At 43.5% G+C, this 12,612-nt stretch overlaps 1 protein-coding gene across 1 annotated transcript in view; it reads right to left on the bottom strand.

Moving 5' to 3' along the window:
- The window catches only part of LOC126101219 (roundabout homolog 2-like), a 348,383-nt gene that overhangs the window by 155,868 nt on the left and 179,903 nt on the right, over window positions 1-12,612 (bottom strand). The window contains exon 4 of the mRNA XM_049911911.1: window positions 11,117-11,247. Within this exon, the coding sequence (XP_049767868.1) occupies window positions 11,117-11,247 (131 nt within the window). The remainder of the gene's footprint in view (window positions 1-11,116; window positions 11,248-12,612) is intronic.

Here is a 12,612-nt window from a genome sequence, read left to right as displayed (position 1 = left end):
AAGGCGAAACAAACACTGCGCTTTGTTGGCAGAACACAAAGAACATGCAACAAACCGACTAAAGAGACAGCCTACATTACACTTGTCCGTCCTCTGCTGGAATATTGCTGCACGGTATCGGATCCTTACCAGGTAGGATTGACGGATGACATCGAAAAAGTGCAAAGAAGGGTAGCTCGTTTCGTGTTTCCACGCAATAGGGGTGAGAGTGTCACTGATATGATACGCGAATTGGGGTGGCAGTCAGTGAAACAAAGGCGGTTTTCTCTGCGGCGAGATCTATTTACGAAATTTCTATCACGAACTTTCTCTTCCGAATGCGTAAATATTTTGTTGACACCCATCTACGTAGGGAGAAATGATCATCATAATAAAATAAGAGATATCAGAGCTCGAACGGAAAGATTTAGGTGTTCCTTTTTCCCAAGCGCCATACGAGAGTGGAATGGTAGAGAAGTAGTATGAAAATGGTTCAATGAACCTTCTGCCAGGAACTTAAGTGTGAATTGCAGAGTAACCATGTAGATGAAGGTGTAGACAGTTAAATGGAGAGAAACAGTAACCTAACGTAACTATTCTAACCTGGGATGAATAGAAACGAAACTTCCCAAACCGAAATATCATTTAAAAATAGGTGTCTCCCTGGAGGCTTAGTTCAGACATCTTATTCATAATGAAATCCCACGATTTTCTAGTAATTATTGTCTGCCACTCTACAAAGTGCAGACTTAACATTGACCGAGAGCAAGAGTAAGTACTGTGATTTCAGCAGTCACTATTCGGTACATCTAGGGACTGACAACATTATCCGTCTCGATGTACTTATTTATTTGTTTACGATTGTGACATTCTCAAGCAGCAACTGTAACAACACTGTGAAACTAACAATATTTGAATATACACCGATCGGCCAGAATATTATGACCTCCTATCTAATAGTAGGTATGTTCACCATTGACACTGATAATAGCGGCGACTCTTTGCTAGTTCGCTGGAGAGAGTTGGCACCACATCTACACACGCAGGTCACCTAACACCCGTAAACTTCGGCATGGGGTAGGGGCACATTCAGTAGCATCCCAAATTTGTTCGATCGGGTTCAGATCTGAGGGGTTTTGGGAGCCAGCACATCAAATGGAATTCGCCACTTGTGTTCCACGAACTACTCCATCACTCTCCTGGCGCTGTGACATTGCGCAATATCTTGTTAAAAAATGCCACTGCCGTTGGGATCGTGATCGCCACGAAGGGGAGACGTGGACTGCATCCAGTTTACGATAATCCGTGATTGTCATGGTGCCTCGCATGAGCTCCACAAGACCAAAGGAAGCCCGTGTGAATGTTCCCCAGAGCGTAACGGAGCCCCTGTCAGCTGTCCCGCAATACAGATGTCAAAGGAGCTGTTCACCCGGAAGACGACGGGTTCGCGTCCTCCCATCGGCATGATGAAGAAGGTATCAGGAATCATCACACCATGTAACGCTCTGCGACTGCATCAACGTCCAGCGCCGGCAGTGTCGTGCCCATTTCAGTCCTATCTGTTTATGTCGTCGTGTTAACATTGGCACATGCAAGTGTCGTCGTCTGCAGAGGTAGTTCGTCAGGAGTGTTTGGTGCACAGTATGTTCACACACACTTGTACTCTGCCTAACATTAAAGTCTGATGTTAGTTCCGCCACGGTTCGCCGCTTGTCCTGTTTTACCAAAATGCTCAGCCCACGACGTCAGACTTTTGTTATGAACAGTGGCCGCACAACCCCACGACGTTGGGGAGTGGTTTCACCTTCGTTTCGTCACTTCAAGATACTCAGCGCAACAGTCCTCGAACACCGGACAAGTTGTCCAGTTTCCGAAACGCTCGTGCCGAGCCTCCGGGCCATCACAATCTGCCCTCGATCAAATTCAGATTGATCACGCGACTTCCCCATTCTGCACAGGTGCAGCATGCTCACTGATACTAAATACACCGTGCGCATGTCTGGCTAGCAGTCGTTCCTCGCCAGGTGACGCAGCTATCGCCTGAACGATATTATCTAGATAGTGGGTCGGTGGTCATAATGTTCTGGCTGATCAGTGTAAATCAGACTCGTAACGAACAGTAAATCCGGCCACAAGCCAAATACCGAATATTCTTCTGGCTTTCTAGCCGAATATTCGGCAAAAGTATTCGGCCGGTGCGTGGCGCGAAAAGTTGTATCGACGTGTTTTTTTTCTTGCTCCTTTCTAATGCGCAAGAAATTACGGATCAAGGTCCGACTCCGTAGCGTAGCGGTAGCGCTACCGCCTACCAAGCACGGGCCCGGGTTCGATTCCATGCAGGGGACTGGTTGTTTTGCGTCCTTCATCATCATTGACTCGCAAGTCGCCGAAATGGCGTCAACTAAAAATCACTTGCAATACGGCCGCCGATCTCCCCGAATGGGGCCCGCCGGCCAACAATGCCATACGATCATTTCATTTACGGATCAAGATACAGATGTAAGTAATCTTTCAATACCCAAAAAGCAACTGAGTTTTGAATAATGTGCTGAAATACGCAAACCATGCGATATTAATGATCCCAAGGCTAAAAAATACCATCTATTAATTGTCGAAATGATAGCTCTTGACAATGAGGCAGTAAATACAGTAATAAGGGCTGGTTTTTGAAGACTGATTAATAGCGCTCTGCCACCCTCACTTTTCAGTCAAAAGATTCCCTACATCATAAGGTCGTTGAGACAATTAAAAGAGTGCTTTCAAAGAATGATTATTTTTCCGTGACATGGGACATGTGGGCGTGCTTGAGTAATCAAAACAGTTCTTAAGTTTTACTACGCATTTTATTGCTCGTGAATTCAATGTCAAAAATGTAATATTTAGCATTAAGCATTTTGAGCGAATACACACAGCAGAAACATAGCGATCACTTTATAACAAATCTCAAGTTTATGGGACATGCAACTGGCAAAAATTCATGTCGTTATTCATGATATTGGTCGGAACCTATAAATAGCTATTAGTAATGCATACTTGGCCTTAGTGCGTTGTTTCATTCATACTCTCCAATTAATTGTTGACGATTGTCTGAAGGCTCAGTCAAATGTGAGTCAAAAGAAAGCAACAGGTAGGAAGATCGGAACTCATCGTTCTGACACTGCATTCTATCCAAAAAGACATTCTTCTCCTTCAGCATGAATTGGTGTACGATGTCAGAACGAGATGGAATTCCACCTATGATATTCTTGCATGTCTGACGGAACAAAAACGGGCCATTCCGCTCTGTCTCACAGACTGTGATATTGCCAATCTGACTGCTGCACAGTGGGAGATTTTAGAGAAACTTATGAAATTATTGCAACCATTTGAGAAAATAACAAAAATTACAAGTTTCGGATAAGCTTGCATTTCTGAAATTATTCCGTACCTTGTTACACTAATGCGATATTGCGATAAAAAGAGCACGGCAGAGCTAACACGCACATTAAGCCAGGTGAGGCTTGTCACACAACAAGTGTTGTACGAAGGGTTTGATGACATCACAACAAGTAAAAATTATTTAGCAGCTACTGCTTTACACCCACGCTTTAAAATGAATGTTTTCGCCAGTCAACTGCAAAGAGGCAAAGTAAAGCAGTATATTTTGATCTATACCCTAAAGATGAACTGTGTAACACGCAGCGACGATAGCGCGAATTAGTCCCCTATTCGGGCCAAGAGGGTGAGCACCGGAAAGCAGAGCCTAAGCCAGACTATTCACTCATCTTTTATGGATTGCTCTGAAGACATGGTTGCATAAAAGACACAACTCATACAGTGATATCGAAAGAAAAACTGTAATTGTAACTGAAATACACCTTCATTTGAGTATTAAGGACATGTCATGTCATAACAATCCATACACATGGCAAGCAGGAAAAGATAAATTTCCGTGTTTGGTAAATCTTGCAGCAAAATATTGGTCGGAGCCAGGAAGTAGTATTTATTCAGAACGTCTCTTCACCGAAGCTGGGAGTGTGTACGAGAAGGAAAGGTGTAAACTACTGCCTAAAAATGCAGGAGAATTAATCTTTCAGCACCATAATCATCCATTTCAAATTTTAATTACGAGAATTCAAGCGCATAAACATTTTGTATTTTAAAAAATGTGCCCGCAGAATACATAAATTTAATTTATTTGATACCTAGTTCTTTGTTAATTTTTATAATACGGAAGTTGATTATTAATATATCAATATTTTCATTTGACCAGCTATCTGACTACAGCAAAACCTCTTACGTAAGTATTTGGTATTCTGCCGAATAGTACCTAGAAGAGGCCAAATGGGATAAAAGTAGCCGAATAGCCCAAAGCAATATCGAATAACAGCCGAATACACGTTGCAAGTCTAATATAAATATTTTTTGTGAATATTTTATAGTTGTATTTCATGGCTTGTTGTACACTCTGCATTTAATCACATGAGCATATAATTTCAAATCGTTGAAACACAAATGTGGCATCCATATCCGTGGTAATAATACTTATACAAAAGATGTAGTATGCATATAGTATTGAAATATGCTTGCCATTTAGGTGTCAAATGCATCGAATTTAAATACATTAAGTGAAGAACTATCAACGGTTCGGTACTAAAAATTTCTGAACAGTTTCTGTCAAATTTGGTTATGGTACTTACACATTTTCAAAATGGTTCAAATGGCTCTGAGCACTATGGGACTTAACTGCTGTGGTCATCAGTCCCCTAGAAGTTAGAACTACTTAAACCTAACTAACCTAAGGGCATCACACACATCCATGCCCGAGGCAGGATTCGAACCTGCGACCGTAGCGGTCGCGCAGTTTCAGACTGTAGCGTCAAGAACCATTTTCAAACTCACCACATCAGTTGTTACAAAAGGAAGTTTCAAAAACCTTCCCCCTTTTTGGATGAATTTCAGCAGACGCCCAAGCATTTAAAGATTTGTTTTTCTAGGCTTTTAGTGAATTAATCTAACTGGAAAATTATGACGGTCAAACTGGTCGACACTGTGAGTTGATGGTTTGCTTAATCTATCACAAACATTATCTAGAACTTTGTCTTCAAGTACCAATCGAAACTGTGTTGTTTTAATTTAAGTACTCGGAAAATAAACTGGCAATTCCGTTTCATTAACAAACAGCCCAGTTGTAAAGCGTACTTTAATCTGACTGGCGCTTCGGATAACTGAAGACGTAGGGTTATGTTTTCGGAATTTATGTGACTAATAGGATTGTGCGGCTGGTCCCGGCGGAGGTTCGAGTCCTCTCTCGGGCATAGGTATGTGTGTTTGTCCTTAGCATAATTTAGGTTAAGTAGTGTGTAAGCTTAGGGACTGATGACCTTAGCAGTTAAGTCCCACATGATTTAACACACATTTGAGCATTTTGAACGAATAGGAACAATAACTGTCTGAGTTTCTCCAGAAGAAGACTAAGAACTTAACGGAAATAAAGAACCACCTGGCACTGTTCTAAGTCAGGAGATTATGCTAGGATTAGAATATATGGAAAAATTATGCTGCCATTTAGACCGGATGCATCTAGGATCTCTTATTTCGAAGACTCTGTTTGCGCTTATGGATACGCTATTGTTACAGCCTTTCGTGTGTCAGATCTTGCCCCAAGTACTATTAAGTAAAACAGTATTTGTTTCTGCAGTTCTGGAGCTCAAAGTTTGAAGATGACAAAATACCATTTTTGTACAACAAATAGACAACGTCACAACCAAGTGGCCGGCTCATCTTATTATTGTCGCAATCCACCAGCCATCTTAATGCCATTCACTGTTTTAACAACACTATTAATATATGAAAACGGTATAAATAGATAGGCTGAAAACTGTATCTGAAATTTTTATGACTGCGGCTGTAATTACACGACCTTTGCTTTTCGTATTAATATCAGTAACTACACATACATCAAAATATCAACCACACCGCGATCTTGAGAAAGGGCCTTGATGAAAACGCTGTTTCGAGACCTACAATTTTAAATATATCCATCCATCACAAACACTGACGTGTAATCCATAATGTCTACATTAGAGCTACAGTTGAACATTCTCTGACTTGATTTTCGTCACGAAGCATCTCCTCAGATCGCGTTTCCTATTATCTTCAGATGTTAGCTGAAGTGATGAGACAAGACAACCCTTGCTTTGGAAAACAGCATATCAGTCCTTTTGTCTACGAGAAAAGCTAACTGAGAGAGCATATTATTTTATACACTACTGGCCATTAAAATTGCTACACCACGAAGATGACGTGCTACAGACGCGAAATTTAACCGACAGGAAGAATATGCTGCGATATGCAAATAATTAGCTTTTCAGAGCATTCACACAAGGATGGCGCCGGTGGCGACACCTACAACGTACTGACATGAGGAAAGTTTCCAACCGATTTCCCATACACAAACAGCAGTTGACCGGCGTTGCCTGGTGAAACGTTGTTGTGATGCCTCGTGTAAGGAGGAGAAATGCGTACCATCACGTTTCCGACTGTGATAAAGGTCGGATTGTAGCCTATCGCGATTGCGGTTTATCGTATCGTGACATTGCTGATCGCGTTGGTCGAGATCCAATTACTGTTAGCAGAATATGGAATCGGTGGGTTCAGGAGGGTAATACGGAACGCCGTGCTGGATCCCAACGGCCTCGCATCACTAGCAGTCGAGATGACAGGCATCTTATCCGCATGGCTGTAACGGATCGTGCAGCCACGTCTCGATCCTTGAGTCAACAGATGGGGACGTTTGCAACACGACAACCATCTGCACGAACAGTTCAACGACGTTTGCAGCAGCATGGACTATCAGCTCGGAGACCATGGCTGCGGCTACCCTTGACGCTGCATCACAGACAGGAGCGCCTGCGATGGTGTACTCAACGACGAACCTGGGTGCACGAATGGCAAAACGTAATTTTTTCGGATGAATCCAGGTTCTGTTCACAGCATCATGATGGTCGCATCCGTGTTTGGCGACATCGCGGTGAACGCACATTGGAAGCGTGTATTCGTCATCGCCATACTGGCGTATCAGCCGGCGTGATGGTATGGGGTGCCATTGGTTACACGTCTCGGTCTCCTCTTGCTCGCATTGACGGCACTTTGAACAGTGGACGTTACATTTCAGATGTGTTACGACCCGTGGCTCTACCCTTCATTCGATCCCTGCGAAACCCTACATTTCAGCAGGATAATGCACGACCGCATGTTGCAGGTCCTGTACGGGCATTTCTGATACAGAAAATGTTCGACTGCAGTCGTGGCTAGCACATTCTCCAGATCTATCACCTATTGAAAACGTCTGGTCAATGGTGGCCAAGCAACTGGCTCGTCATAATACGCCAGTCACTACTCTTGATGAACTGTGGTATCGTGTTGAAGCTGCATGGGTAGCTGTACCTGTAAACGCCATCCAAGTTCTGTTTGACTCAATGCCCAGGCGTATCAAGGTTGTTATTACGACCAGAGTTGGTTGTTCCGGGTACTGATTTCTCAGGATCTATGCACTCAAATTGCGTAAAAATGTAATCACATGTCAACTCTAGTATAATATATTTGTCCAATGAATACCCGTTTATCATTTGCATTTCTTCTTGGTGTAGCAATTTTAATTGCCAGTAGTGTAGTTCGTCAGACTAATGGATGGTTATGTGCAGGTCCGTGTGCTAGTCTATCCTTCCAAAACCTCCTCTAATGTGGTTTACTACTCCTACCTCCGTCCATACGAATCCTTTTTCCTGTCCTACACTATTCACCGTGTCTCACTTCTCGTTTCTTCATTCGGGATGTATTCCGTCACCCTGTCAATTCTTTTAGCCAAGTCCTGCCACAAAGTTCATTTCTTTTCTGTTAGAATCAGCACTTCTTCCAGTTACTCGACTTTCCCACCTCATTTCCAGCGCTTCCTTGTTCCACATTTTGAAAGCTTCTAATATCTTGGGCTACATTCTCGGACTTCTTGCCACGTCAATTAAGGAAATATCTCCAGCGTTCGACGATTACCTCCAGCGTCTCCGTCAGGAGCAACTGACTGTCAAAACTGCAGCTGCGGCGACCTTATTATAGCCCAAAGAAGGCTTCTGATTGATCGGTAATTACGTCATGCTATTGCAGATGGTGTCAACGTCTGATCTGGTGGTGGCACCGTTCCCGCCGTAGCGTCAACATTGCGACGAATATCGCTGACTTTTCTTTGGATCTAGATCGCGCTTTTATGCACTGCTATGATTATATCCGCTGTCTCACACTTCTTATTTCTGCAGCCTCTTTAATTACCGAGTCCTAGTAGGACAAAGATTTCATGTCGTCAAGCAGTATTTTATGTCTGTGAGGCTGTGCTCCGTAACTGCAGATTTCACCAGTTCTCAGTTTTTAATATGCCATTGATTTCTGCACAGCGGTAGGAAACGATGTAACTGCTTCCACTCTCACAAGGGATGTTACAAATCCCACAAATCCTGAGGCCGAAACTGTCCTCAGCAGAGCATAACCTATTTTATCCTCTTAGGAGGTCGGAAGATAGATCTGATACCTCGTCTTCCCAGGAATCCGCCTATTTTTCTGGGCGTAGCGACGCAGAAGGGAAGGAGTGAAACTGGTGGCTGTTCACGTGAATTTTCAATATTTTACCGATTCCTTACCTTGGAGAACGCTGACTTCATATCACGTGACCCAAAGCCGTTCTTTCGGAACACACGTCATTTGATTAATTTAGGAAACCAAGTGGCCCTCGTCAGAAACGGTCTTTGCTCTGTTCAACAGTGCATCTCTTCTGGACTGGATGATGAAAACTCTGAGCGCTAAGATCTAAAGCAGTGTGCGTCGGCTAGCAGTACACTGAATGGCCGAGACGTCCATCCGACTTTCGCTGTAGCAAAACATCTGAAAATAGCATTCTTCCTTCTTTTTCTGTCTCGAAGGTGAACTGGATCTTTCGGTACATACTGTTCATATGTTCCAGAGAGTGCTCAAGAATTTTTATGCCGTAAGTCCAGACCATATGCGTGTCGTCAACATAACAATAAAATGAATACTGTAAGTGGACTGTTTAGGTTTTTATGTTGGTAACACCACGTAGCGCTCTGTATGAAAATCACTGACTGTGCTGTGTGAAGTCTGTGGCTGGTTGGCATTGTTGAAATATTCGCTATTTTACTGTTGGGCAGTTGGATGTGAACAGCGCATAGAGTTGTGCAGTTGGAGGTAAGCCGCCAGCAGTGGTGGATGTGGGGAGATGGCAGAATTTTGAGAGCGAACGATCTGGACGTGTGTCCGTCAGAAAAAGGAAATTTATAAGACTGGATGTCATGAACTGATTATATATATATATATATATATATACGAGGGCTGTTCAGAAAGTAAGCTCCGATTGATCGCGAAATGGGAACCACAGTGAAAATTAGAAATGTTTTATTTTTAACAGTTAGCTACACCATCCAGCTACTTCTCTACGTAGTTGCCGTTCTGACTAAGACATTTGTCGTAGCGTAGTACAAACTTTCCAATACCCTCATCATAAAAGACAGCCGCCAGTGATTTCCGCCAATTCTCTACGCTGGCCTACAGCTCGTTTTCTGTGCCAAAATGTTGTATTCATAGCCAGCGGTTCATGTGAGCAGAAATGAAACGCAGGGGGAGTCAATTACGGGCTGTATTGTGGGTAGTCAAACATTTCCAATTGAAAACGATGCAGGAGCATCTTCATTGCCCCTTCAGAATGCGGCTGAGAATATTGCCTTGTAGAAGAAACTGCACGACAGTTATGTAATGTTGGCTGTATAGCTTCAGGCGAAATTTCTCACCAGGTCCTCGTACTTGGCGGGAGACACTATTCTCTAGACAACTTTACGCGATCACTGTGAGCTCAGAAATGAGAGGAGTGACGTGATGCTATCTAGGGTCATACTAGAGACACTGCCCAACACATCTGTGCAAAGAGTTATCGGATTATCATAGTCGTTTCCATTTCGCGATCAATCGGAGCTTACTTTCTGAACAGCCCTCGTATATATATATATATATATATATATATATATATATATATATATATATATATATATATATATATATATATATATATATATATATTGACTTTTGAACACTATTAAGGTAAATACATTGTTTGTTGTCTATCAAAATCTTTCATTTGCTAAGTATGCCTATCAGTAGTTAGTGCCTTCAGTAGTTAGAATCTATTATTTAGCTGGCAGTAGTGGCGCTCGCTGTATTGCAGTTGTTCGAGTAACGAAGATTTTTATGAGGTAAGTTATTTGTGAAAGGTATAGGTTATTGTTAGTCAGGGCCATTCTTTTGTAGGGATTACTGGAAGTCAGATAGCGTTGCGCTAAAAAAATATTGTGTGTCAGTTTAGTGATGATCAGAGTAAGTAAAGAGAGAAAGGTCTGAGTACGTTCAGTTTTGCTCAGCTGTTTGAAAATCAAATAACGTAAGAGGTTTTCCGGCACAGTAATTCACTAATTTTTCTAAGGGGATGTTTCAATACAGACGAATTAGAGCCAAATTTAATGTACGTTCCTGAAAATGTTCCATAAAAAAATTGGCCATTGCTAGAAACAACATAGTCATTCCTTCCGTCATTTCATAAAATTTACCTATCAGACGCCGTCTTTGTTCTACGTAAGGCCACCACAGCAGTAGATTTGACAGGTAGTTGCTCCTGACGAAGACGAGGGAGGTAATCATCGAAAGCCCGAGGTTTACCTTGAATAGATATGACAGTGCCACCACGAAAGACCGTTCTATACTCTTCTCGTCTGTACAGCACACTGTACGCACGACAGTTCCATAAAAGACTCCAGATAAACACTTATAAAAAAACTCTTAGCTCTTAAACTTGTATTCGATGTTAATGTTTCGAAACTTGTTCCCCTGATCTATAGTACTTATTATAAGTATGGGTGCAATCATGGGTTACGTTAAAATTCTGAAAACAGGCAATAAAACTCTTTTGGCTTATGGAGAAGCACAGAGAACCTTTGTTGATGAATATTATATAAATCTCCGTCCTACTGTGACATTCATCGACACAGGAAAGGAATATTTGGAATGGTGGACGTATTCCTAGCTTGAGAGCCCAGCGCGGCCTTACCGTTGACGGTGAGCTTGGCGACTTTGGACTCCCTGGAGCCCGCCATGTTCTGCGCCGCGCACTGGTACTGGCCCTCGTCTGCCTGACGGACGTCGGAGATGAGCAGGTTCCCTCCGTCCACCAGGCGGAGCCTGGAACACGAACAGAGAACTCACCGTTACCGGCAGCACAAGTGGCATCGCATCCACTAGCCCACACACACCTGTACACCTGGACGTGTCTGCCAGTGGGAAAATGTCATAGGGTGTTATCGTTGTGGTCTTCATTCCGAAGACTGGTTTGATACAGCTCTCCATGCTACTCTATCCTATACAAGCCTCTTCATCTCAGCAGCCCACGTCTTCCTGAATATGCTTACTGTATTCATCTCCTGGTCTACTTCTACGATTTTTACCGCCCCCCCCCCCCTACACACACACACACACACACACACACACACACACACACACACACACACACACACACAAACTTGCCCACTGTACTACACTACTGGCCATTAAAATTGCTAAACCACGAAGATGACGTGCTACAGACGCGAAATTTAACCGACAGGAAGAAGATGTTGTGATATGCAAATGATTAGCTTTTCAGAGCATTCTCACAAGGTTGGCGGCGGTGGCGACACCTACAACGTGCTGACATGAGGAAAGTTTCCAACCGATTTCTCATACACACACAGCAGTTGACCGGCGTTACCTGGTGAAACGTAGTTGTGATGCATCGTGTAAGGAGGAGACATGCGTACCATCACGAATCCGACTTTGATAAAGGTCGGACTGTAGCCTACCGCGATTGCGGTATATCGTATCGCGACAATGCTGCCCTCGTTGGTCGAGATACAATGACTATTAGCAGAATGTGGCATCGGCGGGTTCATGAGGGTAATACGGAACGCCGTGCGGGATCGCAACGGCTTCGTATCACTAGCAGTCGAGATGACAGGCATCTTATCCGCATGGCTGTAACGGATAGTGCAGCCTCTTCTCGATCCCTGAGTGAACAGATGGGGACGTTTGCAAGACAACAACCATCTGCACGAACAGTTCGACGACTTTTGCAGCAGCATGGACTATCAGCTCGGAGACTATGGCTGCGGTTACCCCTGACGTTGCATCACAGACAGGAGCGCCTGCGATGGTGTACTTATCGACGAACCTGGGTGCACGAGTGGCAAAACGTCATTTTTTCGGATAAATCCAGGTTCTGTTTACAGCATCATGATGGTCGCATCCGTGTTTGACGACATCGCGGTGAAGGCACATTGGAAGCGTGTATTCGTCATCGCCATACTCGCGTATCAGCCGGCTTGATGGTATGGGGTGCCATTGGTTACACGTATCGGTCACCTCTTGTTTGCATTGACGGCACTTTGAACAGTGGACGTTACATTTCAGATGTTTTACGTCCTTTGGCTCTACCCTTCATTCGATCCCTGCGAAATCCTACATTTCAGCAGGATAACGTACGACCACATGTTGCAGGTCCAGTACGGGCCT

The sequence above is a fragment of the Schistocerca cancellata genome, chromosome 9 (assembly GCF_023864275.1).
Source record: "Schistocerca cancellata isolate TAMUIC-IGC-003103 chromosome 9, iqSchCanc2.1, whole genome shotgun sequence".
In the NCBI taxonomy this organism is placed as follows: domain Eukaryota; kingdom Metazoa; phylum Arthropoda; class Insecta; order Orthoptera; family Acrididae; genus Schistocerca; species Schistocerca cancellata.
The sequence above is the reverse complement of the archived record's forward strand: the minus strand, read 5'-3'. Positions and strand labels throughout refer to the sequence as shown.